The 15,269-nt window shown below is 39.4% G+C and overlaps 1 protein-coding gene across 3 annotated transcripts in view; it reads left to right on the top strand.

The window, feature by feature from the left end:
* RBM45 (RNA binding motif protein 45) overlaps positions 1-15,269 on the top strand; it is a 53,387-nt gene that overhangs the window by 31,911 nt on the left and 6,207 nt on the right. For all 3 annotated transcript variants that reach the window (XM_053698500.1, XM_053698499.1, XM_053698498.1), the window contains exons 8-9: positions 92-267; positions 583-788. In XM_053698500.1, coding sequence (XP_053554475.1) covers positions 92-267; positions 583-775 — 369 coding nt within the window. In that variant the 3' untranslated portion in view covers positions 776-788. The remainder of the gene's footprint in view (positions 1-91; positions 268-582; positions 789-15,269) is intronic.

Genomic DNA, 15,269 nt, shown 5'->3' on the forward strand with positions numbered 1-15,269 from the left:
GCATTGCTGCTCCTGATCTTATCTATTTATGGGGTTTTTTTAAACAAAGGATACCAAGATGTACCATTTAAATACTTTGTTTTTTCTACAGGCCTATGATCGAGGATATGCATCCCCTATTGCCCCAGTTACACCACAGCTGCAGACAGATGCCAACCTCCCACCATGCAAGAAGAAAGCACCCAGTGATTCCCAATCAAAAGAGAGGCTTTTCATTGTGTTTAATCCTCACCCAATGACTATGGACTTAATGGAGGATGTGTTTTGGTAAGATTTGTAAAGCTGCAGTGTTGTCTAGTGAATGTATATGGACATCAATATTTTGTGATTTTTTAACTTTTTTTTTTTTACTTTAATATGCCTTTCTGTGTGTGAGAAGCATTTTTAAAATGTTCATGGGTTTATAGTCCTGCTAGCTTCTTCTATAACTGCATTGAAGGTAGATATACCAGATAGCACTGCATTGTGGACTGTATCAGCAGGGTTTTGAGCTATGCAAATATAACTTTAGTTTGCATTGGGCAGGATGATGACTGAAAGGGCAAACTTGTTTGTTTAGTTCTGTTGTTTGTTCTTTTGTAGTCGGTTTGGAAATCTGATAGAAGTTTATATCGTTCCTGGGAAAAACGTTGGGTATGCCAAATATGCTGATGTATCCAGTGCAAATGAAGCGATTGCCACATTACATGGAAAGATTGTGAATGGCATTAAACTTAAAGTGATGCAGGCAGAGTCTCCAAGAGATGAGTCCAACAAGAGGCAGCGAACATACTGAGTTTAATCTTTGGGTAAGTAGTTTATAAGTTGCACATTCTGATAACAACAAATCACTTTTTTTTTTCCATTACATTGAGAGTGTAGAATTGATAACTGATTGGACACATTCTTGTGTGTATTCCTCTTAAAGAAACATGCTTTCTTTCTTGGGGTAATTGGTGATTTGTGTACATCACCATTTGTTTTCCTATATGGCCTAAAGTAGGATTAGCAATTTTTGTGTGTGTACATAATTATGTGACACTGTGTGTCAGGTTTATATATCTACTTTAACAGTCTTCTATTTTTAACTGTAAAGGAACAGTCAAAATTAAACTTTCATGATTCAGAATAAGCATGCAACTTTCTAATTTACTCCTATTCATTTTTCTTTGGTTTCTCTTCTTTGTTCTTTTTTTCGTCCCTTTTTGGTTCAGCACCCAGGGTAGTGCCTGCTTGATTGGTGGCTGCATTTGGAAACCAATCAGCAAGCGCTTCCCAGGTGCTGAACCAAAAATAAAGATATCAAAAATGTAAAAGTTGCTTAAAATTGCATGCTAAGTCTGAATCAGGAAAGTTTAATTTCTCCTGTTAAGTGTAGTCAGTCCACGGGTCATCCATTACTTATGGGATTATATCTCCTCCCTAACAGGAAGTGCAAGAGGATCACCCAAGCAGAGCTGCTATATAGCTCCTCCCCTCTACGTCATACCCAGTCATTCTCTTGCACCTAACTAATAGATAGGACGTGTGAGAGGACTGTGGTTGTTAAAACTAGTTTTTATTTCTTCAATCAAAAGTTTGTTATTTTAAACAGCACCGGAGTGTGTTGTTTTTTTCTCAGGCAGCATTAGAAGAAGAATCTACCTGAGTTTGTGTATGATCTTAGCGGTCGTAACTAAGATCCATTTGCTGTTCTCGGCCATTCTGAGGAGTGAGGTAACTTCAGAACAGGGGACAGCGGGCAGGGTTCACCTGCAAGGAGGTATGTTGCAGTATATTATTTTCTAAGGAATGGAATTGACTGAGAAAATACTGCTAATACCGATGTAATGTAAGTGCAGCCTTAAATGCAGTAGTAGCGACTGGTATCAGGCTGATATGTATGTATGTTTACACTGAGGTATTTCTGGGGAATGGAACTTAACTAAGAAAATACTGTATACATTTAACTTATATTTGAGCCCCCACTGCAGTGAAAGAGACTAGCAGCAGGCTTATTAATAACATTTCATAATTTTATTTCTTCTGTTAAGTGTGATCAGTCCACGGGTCATCATTACTTCTGGGATATTACTCCTCCCCAACAGGAAGTGCAAGAGGATTCACCCAGCAGAGCTGCATATAGCTCCTCCCCTCTACGTCACTCCCAGTCATTCTCTTGCACCCAACGACTAGATAGGATGTGTGAGAGGACTAAGGAATTTCGACAAACGTCTTCTCTGTTTGTCATTTACTCTGGGCAGAGGAGAGGTCAAAAAGCTTCCGCTACCTCTCTTTCTTTTTGGCTTCGTAGCATAATTCGTTTAGCTTATGAGACTGCTGGACAGCAGCCTCCTGAAAGAATGACAGCTCATTCTACTAGAGCTGTGGCTTCCACTTGGGCCTTCAAGAATGAGGCCTCTGTTGAACAGATTTGCAAGGCTGCAACTTGGTCTTCGCTTCATACTTTTTCCAAATTTTACAAATTTGACACTTTTGCTTCATCGGAGGCTATTTTTGGGAGAAAGGTTCTTCAGGCAGTGGTTCCTTCTGTATAAAGAGCCTGCCTATCCCTCCCGTCATCCGTGTACTTTTGCTTTGGTATTGGTATCCCAGAAGTAATGATGACCCGTGGACTGATCACACTTAACAGAAGAAAACATAATTTATGCTTACCTGATAAATTCCTTTCTTCTGTAGTGTGATCAGTCCACGGCCCGCCCTGTTTTTAAGGCAGGTAAATATTTTTTGATTTATACTCCAGTCACCACTTCACCCTTGGCTTTTCCTTTCTCGTTGGTCCTTGGTCGAATGACTGGGAGTGACGTAGAGGGGAGGAGCTATATGCAGCTCTGCTGGGTGAATCCTCTTGCACTTCCTGTTGGGGAGGAGTAATATCCCAGAAGTAATGATGACCCGTGGACTGATCACACTACAGAAGAAAGGAATTTATCAGGTAAGCATAAATTATGTTTTTTAAAACGTTTACTGGCATGTTAATCGTTTTTCTCTGAGGTACTTGGTGATAAAACTTTTTGGGCATTATTTTTCCACATGGCTGTCGTTTATTTATGAATAAAATCAGTTTACTGAGCTTCCCCACTGTTGTAATATGAGTGGGAGGGGCCTATTTTGGCGCTTTATTGCGCAGTAAAAATTCAGTCACAGTCTTCCTATTTCTTCCTCCATGATCCAGGACGTCTCTACAGAGCCCAGGGGTCTCCAAAACTAGTTTTGAGGGAGGTAATCACTCACAGCAGACATGTGAGACTGTGCTTTTGACTCTGATAAAAACGTTTATATTAATTTGTTATCCGTTTTTGGGTACTAGGGGGTTAATCATCCATTTGCTGGTGGGTGCAATCCTTTGCTAACTTAATGCATTTACTGTGAAAATTTGGTTGCTATAACTAATTTGGTTCATTGTTATTTCAACTGTGACAGTTTCTTTGTGCTTCTTAAAGGCACAGTAACGTTTTTTATATTGCTTGTAAATTTATTCGAAAAGTATTTTCCAAGCTTGCTAGTTTCATTGCTAGTTTGTTTAAACATGTCTGACACAGAGGAATCTCTTTGTGCAATATGTTTAAAGGCCAATGTGGAGCCCAATAGAAATTTGTGTACTAATTGCATTGATGCTACTTTAAATAAAAGCCAATCTGTACATGTAAAGAAAATTTCACCAGACAACGAGGGGGAAGTTATGCTGACTAACTCTCCTCACGTGTCAGTACCTTCGTCTCCCGCTCAGGAGGTGCGTGATATTGTGGCGCCAAGTACATCAGGGCGGCCCATACAAATCACTTTGCAAGACATGGCTAATGTTATGACTGAAGTATTATTTAAATTGCCAGAATTTAGGGGTAAACGCGACCACTCTGGGGTGAGAACAGAGTGCGCTGATAATAGAGCCATGTCTGATACTGCGTCACAATTTGCAGAACATGAGGACGGAGAGCTTCATTCTGTGGGTGACGGATCTGATCCAAGTAAACTGGACTCAGACATTTCAAATTTTAAATTTAAGCTTGAGAACCTCTGTGTATTGCTAGGGGAGGTATTAGCGGCTCTGAATGATTGTAACACGGTTGCAATTCCAGAGAAAATATGTAGGCTGGATAAATATTTTGCGGTACCGACGTGTACTGACGTTTTTCCTATAACTAAAAGGCTTACAGAAATTGTTAACAAGGAGTGGGATAGACCCGGTGTGCCTTTTTCACCCCCTCCTATATTTAGAAAAATGTTTCCAATAGACGCCACCACACGGGACTTATGGCAGACGGTCCCTAAGGTGGAGGGAGCAGTTTCTACTCTGGCTAAGCGCACCACTATCCCGGTGGAGGATAGCTGTGCTTTTTCAGATCCAATGGATAAAAAGTTAGAGGGTTACCTTAAGAAAATGTTTGTTCAGCAAGGTTTTATATTACAACCCCTTGCATGCATTGCGCCTGTCACGGCTGCGGCGGCATTCTGGTTTGAGTCTCTGGAAGAGACCATTAGCTCAGCTACATTGGATGAGATTACAGACAAGCTTAGAGTCCTTAAGCTAGCTAATTTGTTTATTTCTGATGCCGTAGTACACTTAACTAAACTTACGGCTAAGAACTCCGGATTCGCCATTCAAGCGCGCAGAGCGATGTGGCTTAAATCCTGGTCAGCCGATGTGACTTCTAAATCTAAATTGCTTAACATACCTTTCAAAGGGCAGACATTATTCGGGCCCGGTTTGAAAGAAATTATCGCTGACATTACTGGAGGTAAGGGCCATGCCCTGCCTCAAGACAGAGCCAAACCAAGGGCTAGACAGTCTAATTTTCGTGCCTTTCGTAACTTCAAGGCAGGAGCAGCATCAACTTCTTCCGCTCCAAAACAGGAAGGAACTGTTGCTCGCTACAGACAGGGCTGGAAACCTAACCAGTCCTGGAACAAGGGCAAGCAGGCCAGAAAGCCTGCTGCTGCCCCTAAGACAGCATGAAGTGAGGGCCCCCGATCCGGAAACGGATCTAGTGGGGGGCAGACTTTCTCTCTTCGCCCAGGCTTGGGCAAGAGATGTCCAGGATCCCTGGGCGTTAGAGATCATATCTCAGGGATATCTTCTGGACTTCAAAGCTTCTCCTCCAAAAGGGAGATTTCATCTTTCAAGGTTGTCAGCAAACCAGATAAAGAAAGAGGCGTTTCTACGCTGTGTACAAGACCTTTTACTAATGGGAGTGATCCACCCAGTTCCGCGGTCGGAACACGGACAAGGGTTTTACTCAAATCTGTTTGTGGTTCCCAAAAAAGAGGGAACCTTCAGACCAATCTTGGACTTAAAAATCCTAAACAAATTCCTAAGAGTTCCATCGTTGAAAATGGAAACTATTCGGACAATCTTACCTATGATCCAAAAGGGTCAGTACATGACCACAGTGGATTTAAAGGATGCCTACCTTCACATACCGATTCACAAGGATCATTATCGGTACCTAAGGTTTGCCTTCCTAAACAGGCATTACCAGTTTGTAGCTCTTCCCTTCGGGTTAGCTACGGCTCCAAGAATCTTTACAAAGGTTCTGGGCTCTCTTCTGGCGGTACTAAGACCGCGAGGAATTTCGGTAGCTCCGTACCTAGACGACATTCTGATACAAGCGTCAAGTTTCCAGACTGCCAAGTCTCATACAGAGTTAGTTCTGGCATTTCTAAGGTCGCATGGGTGGAAGGTGAACGTAGAAAAGAGTTCTCTATTGCCACTCACAAGAGTTCCCTTCTTGGGGACTCTTATAGATTCTGTAGAAATGAAAATTTACCTGACAGAGGACAGGTTAACAAAACTTCTAAATGCTTGCCGTGTCCTTCATTCCATTCAACACCCGTCAGTGGCTCAATGCATGGAGGTAATCGGCCTAATGGTAGCGGCAATGGACATAGTACCTTTTGCACGCCTGCATCTCAGACCACTACAATTGTGCATGCTAAGTCAGTGGAATGGGGATTACTCAGATTTGTCCCCTATGCTGAATCTGGATCAAGAGACCAGAGATTCTCTTCTATGGTGGCTTTCTCGGCCACATCTGTCCAGGGGGATGCCCTTCAGCAGGCCAGATTGGACGATTGTAACAACAGACTCCAGCCTGTTAGGTTGGGGCGCTGTCTGGAATTCCCTGAAGGCTCAGGGATCATGGACTCAGGAGGAGAGACTCCTTCCAATAAACATTCTGGAATTAAGAGCAGTTCTCAATGCCCTTCTGGCTTGGCCTCAGTTAGCAACTCTGAGGTTCATCAGGTTTCAGTCGGACAACATCACGACTGTGGCTTACATCAACCATCAGGGAGGGACAAGGAGTTCCCTAGCGATGATGGAAGTCTCAAAGATAATTCGCTGGGCAGAGTCTCACTCTTGCCACCTGTCAGCGATCCACATCCCAGGCGTGGAGAACTGGGAGGCGGATTTCCTAAGTCGCCAGACTTTTCATCCGGGGGAGTGGGAACTTCACCCGGAGGTATTTGCCCAACTGCTTCGGCGTTGGGGCAAACCAGATCTGGATCTCATGGCGTCTCACCAGAACGCCAAGCTTCCTTGTTACGGATCCAGGTCCAGGGACCCGGGAGCGGTTCTGATAGATGCTCTGACAGCACCTTGGGTCTTCAACATGGCTTATGTGTTTCCACCCTTCCCGATGCTTCCTCGACTAATTGCCAGGATCAAACAGGAGAGAGCATCGGTGATTCTAATAGCGCCTGCGTGGCCACGCAGGACCTGGTATGCAGATCTAGTGGACATGTCGTCCTGTCCACCATGGTCTCTGCCTCTCAGACAGGACCTTCTGGTTCAGGGTCCTTTCAAACATCCAAATCTAATTTCTCTGAGGCTGACTGCATGGAGATTGAACGCTTGATTCTATCAAAGCGTGGATTCTCGGAGTCAGTGATTGATACCTTAATACAGGCTAGGAAACCTGTTACCAGGAAAATTTACCATAAAATATGGCGTAAATACTTGCATTGGTGCGAATCCAAGAGTTACTCATGGAGTAAGGTTAGGATTCCTAGGATATTGTCTTTTTTCTACAAGAAGGTTTAGAAAAGGGTTTATCTGCTAGTTCGTTAAAGGGACAGATCTCAGCTCTGTCCATCCTTTTACACAAACGTCTGTCAGAAGTTCCAGACGTTCAGGCTTTTTGTCAGCCTTTGGCCAGGATTAAGCCTGTGTTTAAAACTGTTGCTCCGCCATGGAGCTTAAACTTAGTTCTTAACGTTTTACAGGGTGTTCCGTTTGAACCCCTTCATTCCATTGATATCAAGCTGTTATCTTGGAAAGTTCTGTTTTTAATGGCTATTTCCTCGGCTCGAAGAGTCTCTGAGTTATCGGCCTTACATTGTGATTCTCCTTATCTGATTTTTCATTCAGACAAGGTAGTTCTGCGTACTAAACCTGGGTTCTTACCTAAGGTAGTCACTAACAGGAATATCAATCAAGAGATTGTTGTTCCATCATTGTGCCCTAACCCTTCTTCAAAGAAGGAACGACTTCTGCACAATCTGGACGTCGTCCGTGCCCTGAAATTTTATTTGCAGGCAACTAAAGATTTTCGACAAACTTCTTCCCTGTTTGTCGTTTATTCTGGACAAAGGAGAGGTCAAAAGGCTTCGGCTACCTCTCTCTCCTTCTGGCTTCGTAGCATAATACGTTTAGCCTATGAGACTGCTGGACAGCAGCCTCCTGAAAGAATTACAGCTCATTCTACCAGAGCTGTGGCTTCCACTTGGGCCTTTAAAAATGAGGCCTCTGTTGAACAGATTTGCAAGGCTGCAACTTGGTCTTCACTTCACACCTTTTCAAAATTTTACAAATTTGACACTTTTGCTTCTTCGGAGGCTGTTTTGGGGAGAAAGGTTCTTCAGGCAGTGGTTCCTTCCGTGTAAAGGTCCTGCCTGTCCCTCCCGTCATCCGTGTACTTTTAGCTTTGGTATTGGTATCCCATAAGTAATGGATGACCCGTGGACTGACTACACTTAACAGGAGAAAACATAATTTATGCTTACCTGATAAATTCCTTTCTCCTGTAGTGTAGTCGGTCCACGGCCCGCCCTGTTTTTACGGCAGGTCTAAATTTTAAATTAAACTCCAGTCACCACTGCACCCTATAGTTTCTCCTTTCTCGTTTGGTTTCGGTCGAATGACTGGGTATGACGTAGAGGGGAGGAGCTATATAGCAGCTCTGCTTGGGTGATCCTCTTGCACTTCCTGTTAGGGAGGAGATATAATCCCATAAGTAATGGATGACCCGTGGACTGACTACACTACAGGAGAAAGGAATTTATCAGGTAAGCATAAATTATGTTTTTAGTTAGACTATACCTTTAACAATTTAGATATCAATTAATGCTATAGGATACAGAAGACCTCAGATTTTTGTGTGTGATTAAACCTAAGTATTTTGAGTCTGAAGACATATGTTGGTAGTTTTTGTCCTAATCACTTTTACGTAAAGGGACATAACACAAAATTCCTCATTGATTGTGGCTGATTAGGTCTAACAGTAAATGGGTTTGTGCAGTGCTCTAATCAATCACTGATTAATCTACAACGCTGGATCAGGCAATTTGCATCATACTTAAAGGGACAGTATACTGTAAAATAGTTTTTCCCTTAATGTGTTTCCAATTACTTTTTTTTACCAGCTGCAGAGTAAAAAATGTATGAGATTTGCTTTTTTAAGGCTTATTTGTGTATATGAATTAGCTGATTTTGTGTTTTGAAGCCACACCCTGATAAAATGAGTTGAGCTTGTAGGTATAATCAGATCTCATTACTTTATCACATTTGTGTACATATACCTGATTCTTTCTTATATCTGTCCGTAAACCAATCGCCAATACTTGAAGAGAACAATGGAAAATTAAAATTGTATTACCTTATTTCTTCTATAACCCACTGGGAGTGTAATTTCTTCTACTGTCTGTGTTAACACAGCCTTGGCCTTGAGGCCAAAAACTTTCAGGATGGGTGGGGATACGACAGGCTAAATAAACTATTTGAAATGGCAATATAAGAATTTTTTTGAGTAAACTGTCCCTTTAACTGAGCTTGAGTCTCTCTAGGGCAGGGGTCAGCAACCTTCGGCGTCCAGATGTTTTGTAACTACATTTCTCATGATGCTCAGATAGCCTAAAGAGTGTCTCAGCATCGTGGGAAATGTAGTTCCAAAACATCTGGGAGCCGAAGGTTGCTGACCCCTGCTCTAGGGAGTGTGTGGCATATACGCTTTATACTGCAAAAGCAAGAAAAAAAATTAAGGTGTAAAGTTTTTTTAATTTTCATGAATTTATGGGGAGTTCAATTTTGAGTTTATTAACTTTTTGTGCATAATATATTTTTTTTATATTAAAGGGACATAAAGCTGCAGTAAGAAAATGGTTTGAGGATGGATATGATTTAAATTAAAATTTAACCGTTTTTTTTTTTGTTTTTTTTTTACATGAAGGTGTTCTTGCTGGTTTGTTATAATCTTAATGTTTACAACTAGATGAAGATTTCGATTTTAAATTAATAACTTTTTGGATTAGTTTTACAGTATTTTTTTTTTTTTTTTTTTATCTGAAAATTACTGTTTGCAGGCACCCGATAAATAACCAGCCATTAACGCATATAAAATTAACCAGAGATCAGATCTCTGGTTAATTTTATAAATGTGCCCCAAATGCCCCCAAATTTAACTGCTAGTTTTCTTTTTTTTTTTTTTTTTCTTTATAACCCCCCCGCCCCCAATGTAATTATTTACACTTTGCTGCCATTGCTGCATGACTTACCCCCGCTAGGTTCTCATGCTGTGTGTCATGGCATGAGAACGAGGGAGCCTATGGAAGCCCGCCCTTGTGAGCACAATGCATTGCTTACAACTTGTAATACCAGCACAGATTAGCGTGCACTGGTATTACTCAGTGGAGAGCAAATATCGCTATTACAAAAGCGATATTTAGCACTTTACTTGTAATCTGGCCCTTAATAGGGTAATCATTCATATTTGGACACATTTTCTACTGTACTTTATTAGATGCAGGAAAATAATAATAATTACCATAATAATAATAATAGCAATTTAAATAGTTTTATTTAAGTTAAACAATGCCATGTAGCATATGTATTGTTTTTGCTTAACCCCTTAAAGACATGGACATACCCAGTAGCTGCAGTAGCATGGTTTCATTGTTGTTGGCAAGATCTGCGCTATTTAACCCCATAATGTGAAAGGGGTTTAACATCCATGGTTGTTAACGGACGTGGTTAAACAAAATATATTTCAAAAACGTAGACTAACTACGTCAGCCTGGACCACATGAAAAACTAACAAAGGTTTCACTTTTATTTTTACTGCTCCCTGCTGTCAAAAAATCATGGTGCTGATATATTCCACTCCAAGCAATCTATTCATTGAAATAAGTAAGGGGTTGATTCTGTGTACAAAGATTTGCAGAGGAACAGTGCGATTTGAGGTGGTTTTTTGACCCCTTTGTTATTCTATTTTTGCTGTAAAGAAGCGGCATGTTTTCTCTGCAGGCACACATTCACAGTTGAGAAATGCAAAACCCAGCATCTGTGATAATATCTTCTAGATAGGAAAAAATCCCTAAAATCTTACAGAAACATCTGAGAGAGAATTACATTATGAATTGGCAAATTTAATCAATTTACCAAAAATGCAAACACTGCAGCCATAAATATACAGCCTCAAGCTACATAATAAAAACTAATTCTTATTTCAGGATAGATAACCTTTGGGTGATGTATTTTAAATGGAAAACTATACTTGGATTTTTTTTCTCATAAAGCATTTTATTATTTTTTATTTAAATAAAAAAATGATTTAAAAAAAAATCCTTATTTTTTTGTTATTGCACTATTGCATGCAACTTTGTGTTTAACTATGTTTGTAACTCCTTAATATACTACTGTGCCTGAATTGGTGGCTACACATATGCCCCTAACTGACTCTGCTGCTTTTTTGGCCTGGGGCTGTTTCTACTCCCTTTAAATAGGTAAAGACGAGCAATAATGTAGTAAGAAAATGCTTGAATGTATTTAGAGCATTTTCTTATTGCAGCTTTTTCTCCCATTTAATTTATCCCCAATGATCCATTTTATCTACTGAAATGTATTAAGCCTTTTTTTTTTTTTTTTTTACAAATATCTCCTTTATTACAGAATAAGTAATGAAATGTTTATTTTCAAATGTTTTCTCTAAGTATTGGGCTTTGGTATACAAACAGATAATATAAATAAGCATGTGGGTGTGCAGAAATTGATAATTTTCCCTTCAAGCCATTCATTTACAAAATAACCCCAAAGAAGCCATTTCTCATACATTTTATACCCTGCAGCTGGTACAAGTAATTGGAAACGTGTTAAGGGGCAAACAATTTTATAGTACACTGCCCCTTTAATCACCTCAGTTTTGTGTAACAATTGTGGTTATCCCACACTTCTTAGATGGGATGAAAAGCAAATAGTTTATCTAGTTTCCTTTAAAATGCTACAAAAGTGATTTGTTTAGAACAGACAAACTGATTGATTTACAGCCAACCCTAATTAACAACATGTAAGGAAGATAAGATAAACATATTCACCAGGTCTTTTAAAGTAGTTCACAAATCATTAATAAAGTGACCTTTTTTGTATACAGGTGTTTTGCAGTTTAGTTCTTTATTGCTGCTATATATAGTATGTGTGTGTGTGTATATAAAAATAAATTACTTTATTGTCCCATTAAATTGCCACTTTTACAGCTGCAAGACATTTTTATGGCCTGAAACCTTTAGCTGTAACTTTTTTCATCATTTTATTTTGTGTAACGTGATGATTTGAATGATTTAAAAAAAATATTTTACATTTTTAATCAAGTAAAACAAAAATTAAAAAAAAAATTGTGTGCATTGACTGAACGCTAATAAATAGTTGGCATTTAAAGAGTTTAGCATTTATTCAATAAATTAACTTTGGTCAGCTTCAGTAAATATTACTTTAAGGCAGGTCCATCTCGCCAGCTATATGCAGGTGAAGTTTGCTCAAAATTTACAATACACTTAACAGACGGAGAAGAAGTGTATACTAAACTGGAAGTAAAGGCAAGTTAAAGTGTAGTAAAAATATTTGTTTAATTTGTATTTGCTGCAAATTGAAAATTTATATTGCTCCCTTTTTTTTAAGCTTGGTCTCTCTTGTGAGATTCTCTATCACAGAGAGTTTAATTACTTTCTGTGGGGGGCAGCTCTCATCTCTCTGGGACTTCCAGGTTCCACTCTTTTTCTTAGACAATTCAGTGAGTTCTGTCCCTGTGAATTCTGCTTTATAATTCCACTTTATGGGCTCAAAGTATTAAGCAGCAGATGCTGTTTTTGAGCTTTTGTGGGGTTCGATCCTGCTTTCCACAGTGTGAGAAGCAGCGGACATAAAAACACCCTGAACATGTTCATTCGGCATGATTGACAGGTCCTGCTGCTGCATGAAAGCAGGAAGCAGTGTTACACAAGCAAGTGCTTATGCAGTGGTATATCCGGGTAGAAGATTTAGTGTCCGCTGCCTGTTCACCTCAAAGGTTTGTTTAAATATCGATTTATCAGAAATCTATATTTCAGCATTGAACTAGTAGCTCATATATTAGTAGATAGCACTATTAAAGCTTTACAAACTAGATCCCAAATTGCTCATGTTTGGCTACAGCTGTTTTAAAAGATAACTGTCAAGCTATTCACAAACAGTGTTAATGGATATTGTTCCATACCAGACAATTTTATAATGTGGACTTTTTATGTCTGTAAATATGGAATGTTGTGAAGTATAGGTACCATCAACGTTCTGTCCCTTGGCATTAGATCAAGATTGAACTTTCATCTTCTGCTGGAAACATTTGATTTTTCTGTTAATTTGTTTGCAAAGTTAAATAACAAGCAACTATTGTGTCAATAAAATATTTCCCAGCCCAGTTAGCATGAAAAAGATGTCTGACGGCACTGCAGATAAAACAAAATGACGGTAAATGTAATTGCTTCATTTTGTCATAAAACACTCATTCCTATTACAAGGCTCATCAAACCCAGGAGCCTGGAAACCTTTTTACCCCTGGCTCCTAACTTTTTGGACTTTTCTCCATCTATCTAGATACAAATACCACTGTCTGGTTCCTAAAAGTGTGTCCGACTTCTAAATATTGCTACTGGCTCCAAAATTTTAAACAGATTTGTCGACCCATGTCCTATTGGTCATTTAGCTTCCCATCTTTTTTTAAATAGAAACGTCCCAGAAGACTCTTGGACTTTTCCCTCTGCTAGCTTTAGTTCAACGAATAGCCAAACTATGACCTATTTGTAGAGGGAGAGAATTGACCTTTAAAATATGTATTGGGGAACTAAGCAGTTACTCACAAACATTTTGTGTCAGGGCGGCTCATTTCGGATAGGAATTAATTTATTTAGCACAAATATACATTCTGTTTTCTAATAACATCCTATACTGATTTAGTACCAAAGTAAACCTTATGAACGCAACTTGGGTTGAAATAAATAAAGCCATGGGATAAGGAATGGCAAAGGATTACAAGTGGCTGCCTTACACAGGTGGTTAACCAGGTTGAGGTGATATTCTGGCAGCTTTTGAGGGAATTTGTTATGGATGGTGAGCATTTACCTTTTAAATATGCACCCCTTGCTGCTCTGTAGTTACATTTGCTGTTTTTCTGGATCTTTTCTCCTCTCTTTGAGCTGCCACTGTCTGTCTCTTATAATGTGCTGTGTGAGCATGTGCACATGCACTCTTTATTCTGCAGCCTACTGGGGAGTGTAGTTTTCCCAGTGGCTACAAAAAAGATGGAGTAGACTACATGCCATTACTATAAGGTACAGGGTATTGTGGACTCTCAAACCTATGTGCCATGCTCTATTTTTAAGGAGCCTGACCATATCTGGCTCTTGAATTGTAGGGCAGGCTTCTAGGCTTTCATGTTTAAAAGATTTTCTTACCCATTTTGTAAGCTATAAAACAGCTGAGGAAAAAAAATGCCTTTTAAACAACTTTCCAATTTACTTGTATTATCTCATTTGCTTTGTTTTGTTGGTTTCCTTTGTTGAAAAGCATACCTAGGTAAGCTCAGGAGCAGCCATGCACTATTGGGAGCTATATCTGCTGATTGTTGCTCAACATATGTTCCTCTTGTCATTGACTCACTAGATGTGTTCAGCTAGCTCCCAGTAGTGCACTGCTGCTTCAACAAAGGATACTGAAAGAATAAGGTAAATAGAAATACAATGCAATGTTGTTTAAAATTGTATACTCATACTATTCATGTTTTTTAATAGGTGTTTGCAAATAAACTAGTTATCCACTTTGTTCATATTCATTCATATTCAGCAATGCTGAGAAGGCTGCGAGCAAACCAGTCTTAAAAGCACCATCAAAGAAAAGTTTAACCATTGTTTCAAAAAAGGTGATGATGTTAAATTGAGGGTAATTATCTTCTTGTGGGGGGGGGTATGGTAATGGGACCTTTTTGTGTTTTTTCCGTCCCTAAATCATGTGATCTCAGATTCTCAGTCTAGTAAGTGGTCTACTGTTAGAAGTAGGGATTTCATTAGCGCCCCCTCCCTGGTGGTTAGTGTTGCAGTTGATTCACTTATTTATTTATAAAATATTTTACCAGCAGGGATACATTGATATTTCTCTTGTTTTCAAGCATGTCCTGGAAAACTTATTGCGCATGCTATTAATAGCTGTAGGGGTTGAGAGGTAGACTCGATTAGAGCATCTGTCTACAACCAAAGCAGGGTGTAAGTGTATGTATTTGGACACTTACCAATTGTCAACGCCATTTTTGTAGTCTTGCACAGTGACGACAGTATGTGTCACTGGTTACCACCAGCGTATGTAATGAAGAGGGCAAAGTGTACCCTTAGAAGATTACAGTAACATCCATGCCTGCTTATTGATATGAACTCCTACTCACTGCATGTCTCCATTCCATGAAGTGCTCTTTTAATATGTGCCAGTTGGGTTCAAACAGTTGATAAATTGTTTAAAAAAAATAAATAAATGAAAGTGAAATCTTTTTACATACAACTTTTATTTATTTATTTTTAGAAACATGTAAAGCTTTAAGCATTCAACATGGAAATATATATCTGTCTTAAAATGTATCTGCATTTTAGCCAAACTTGCACATGTGAACACACATTGTAACAAAGCTCAAAGCAAAAGGACAGTAAGCACCTTGCAATTACAAGACATCTCTGTTTTTATAGAATAGCATAGCAGCCAAGTCTTAACATATTTTTTTTTAAAG

The sequence above is a fragment of the Bombina bombina genome, chromosome 1 (genome assembly GCF_027579735.1).
Source record: "Bombina bombina isolate aBomBom1 chromosome 1, aBomBom1.pri, whole genome shotgun sequence".
Classification (NCBI taxonomy): Eukaryota; Metazoa; Chordata; class Amphibia; order Anura; family Bombinatoridae; genus Bombina; species Bombina bombina.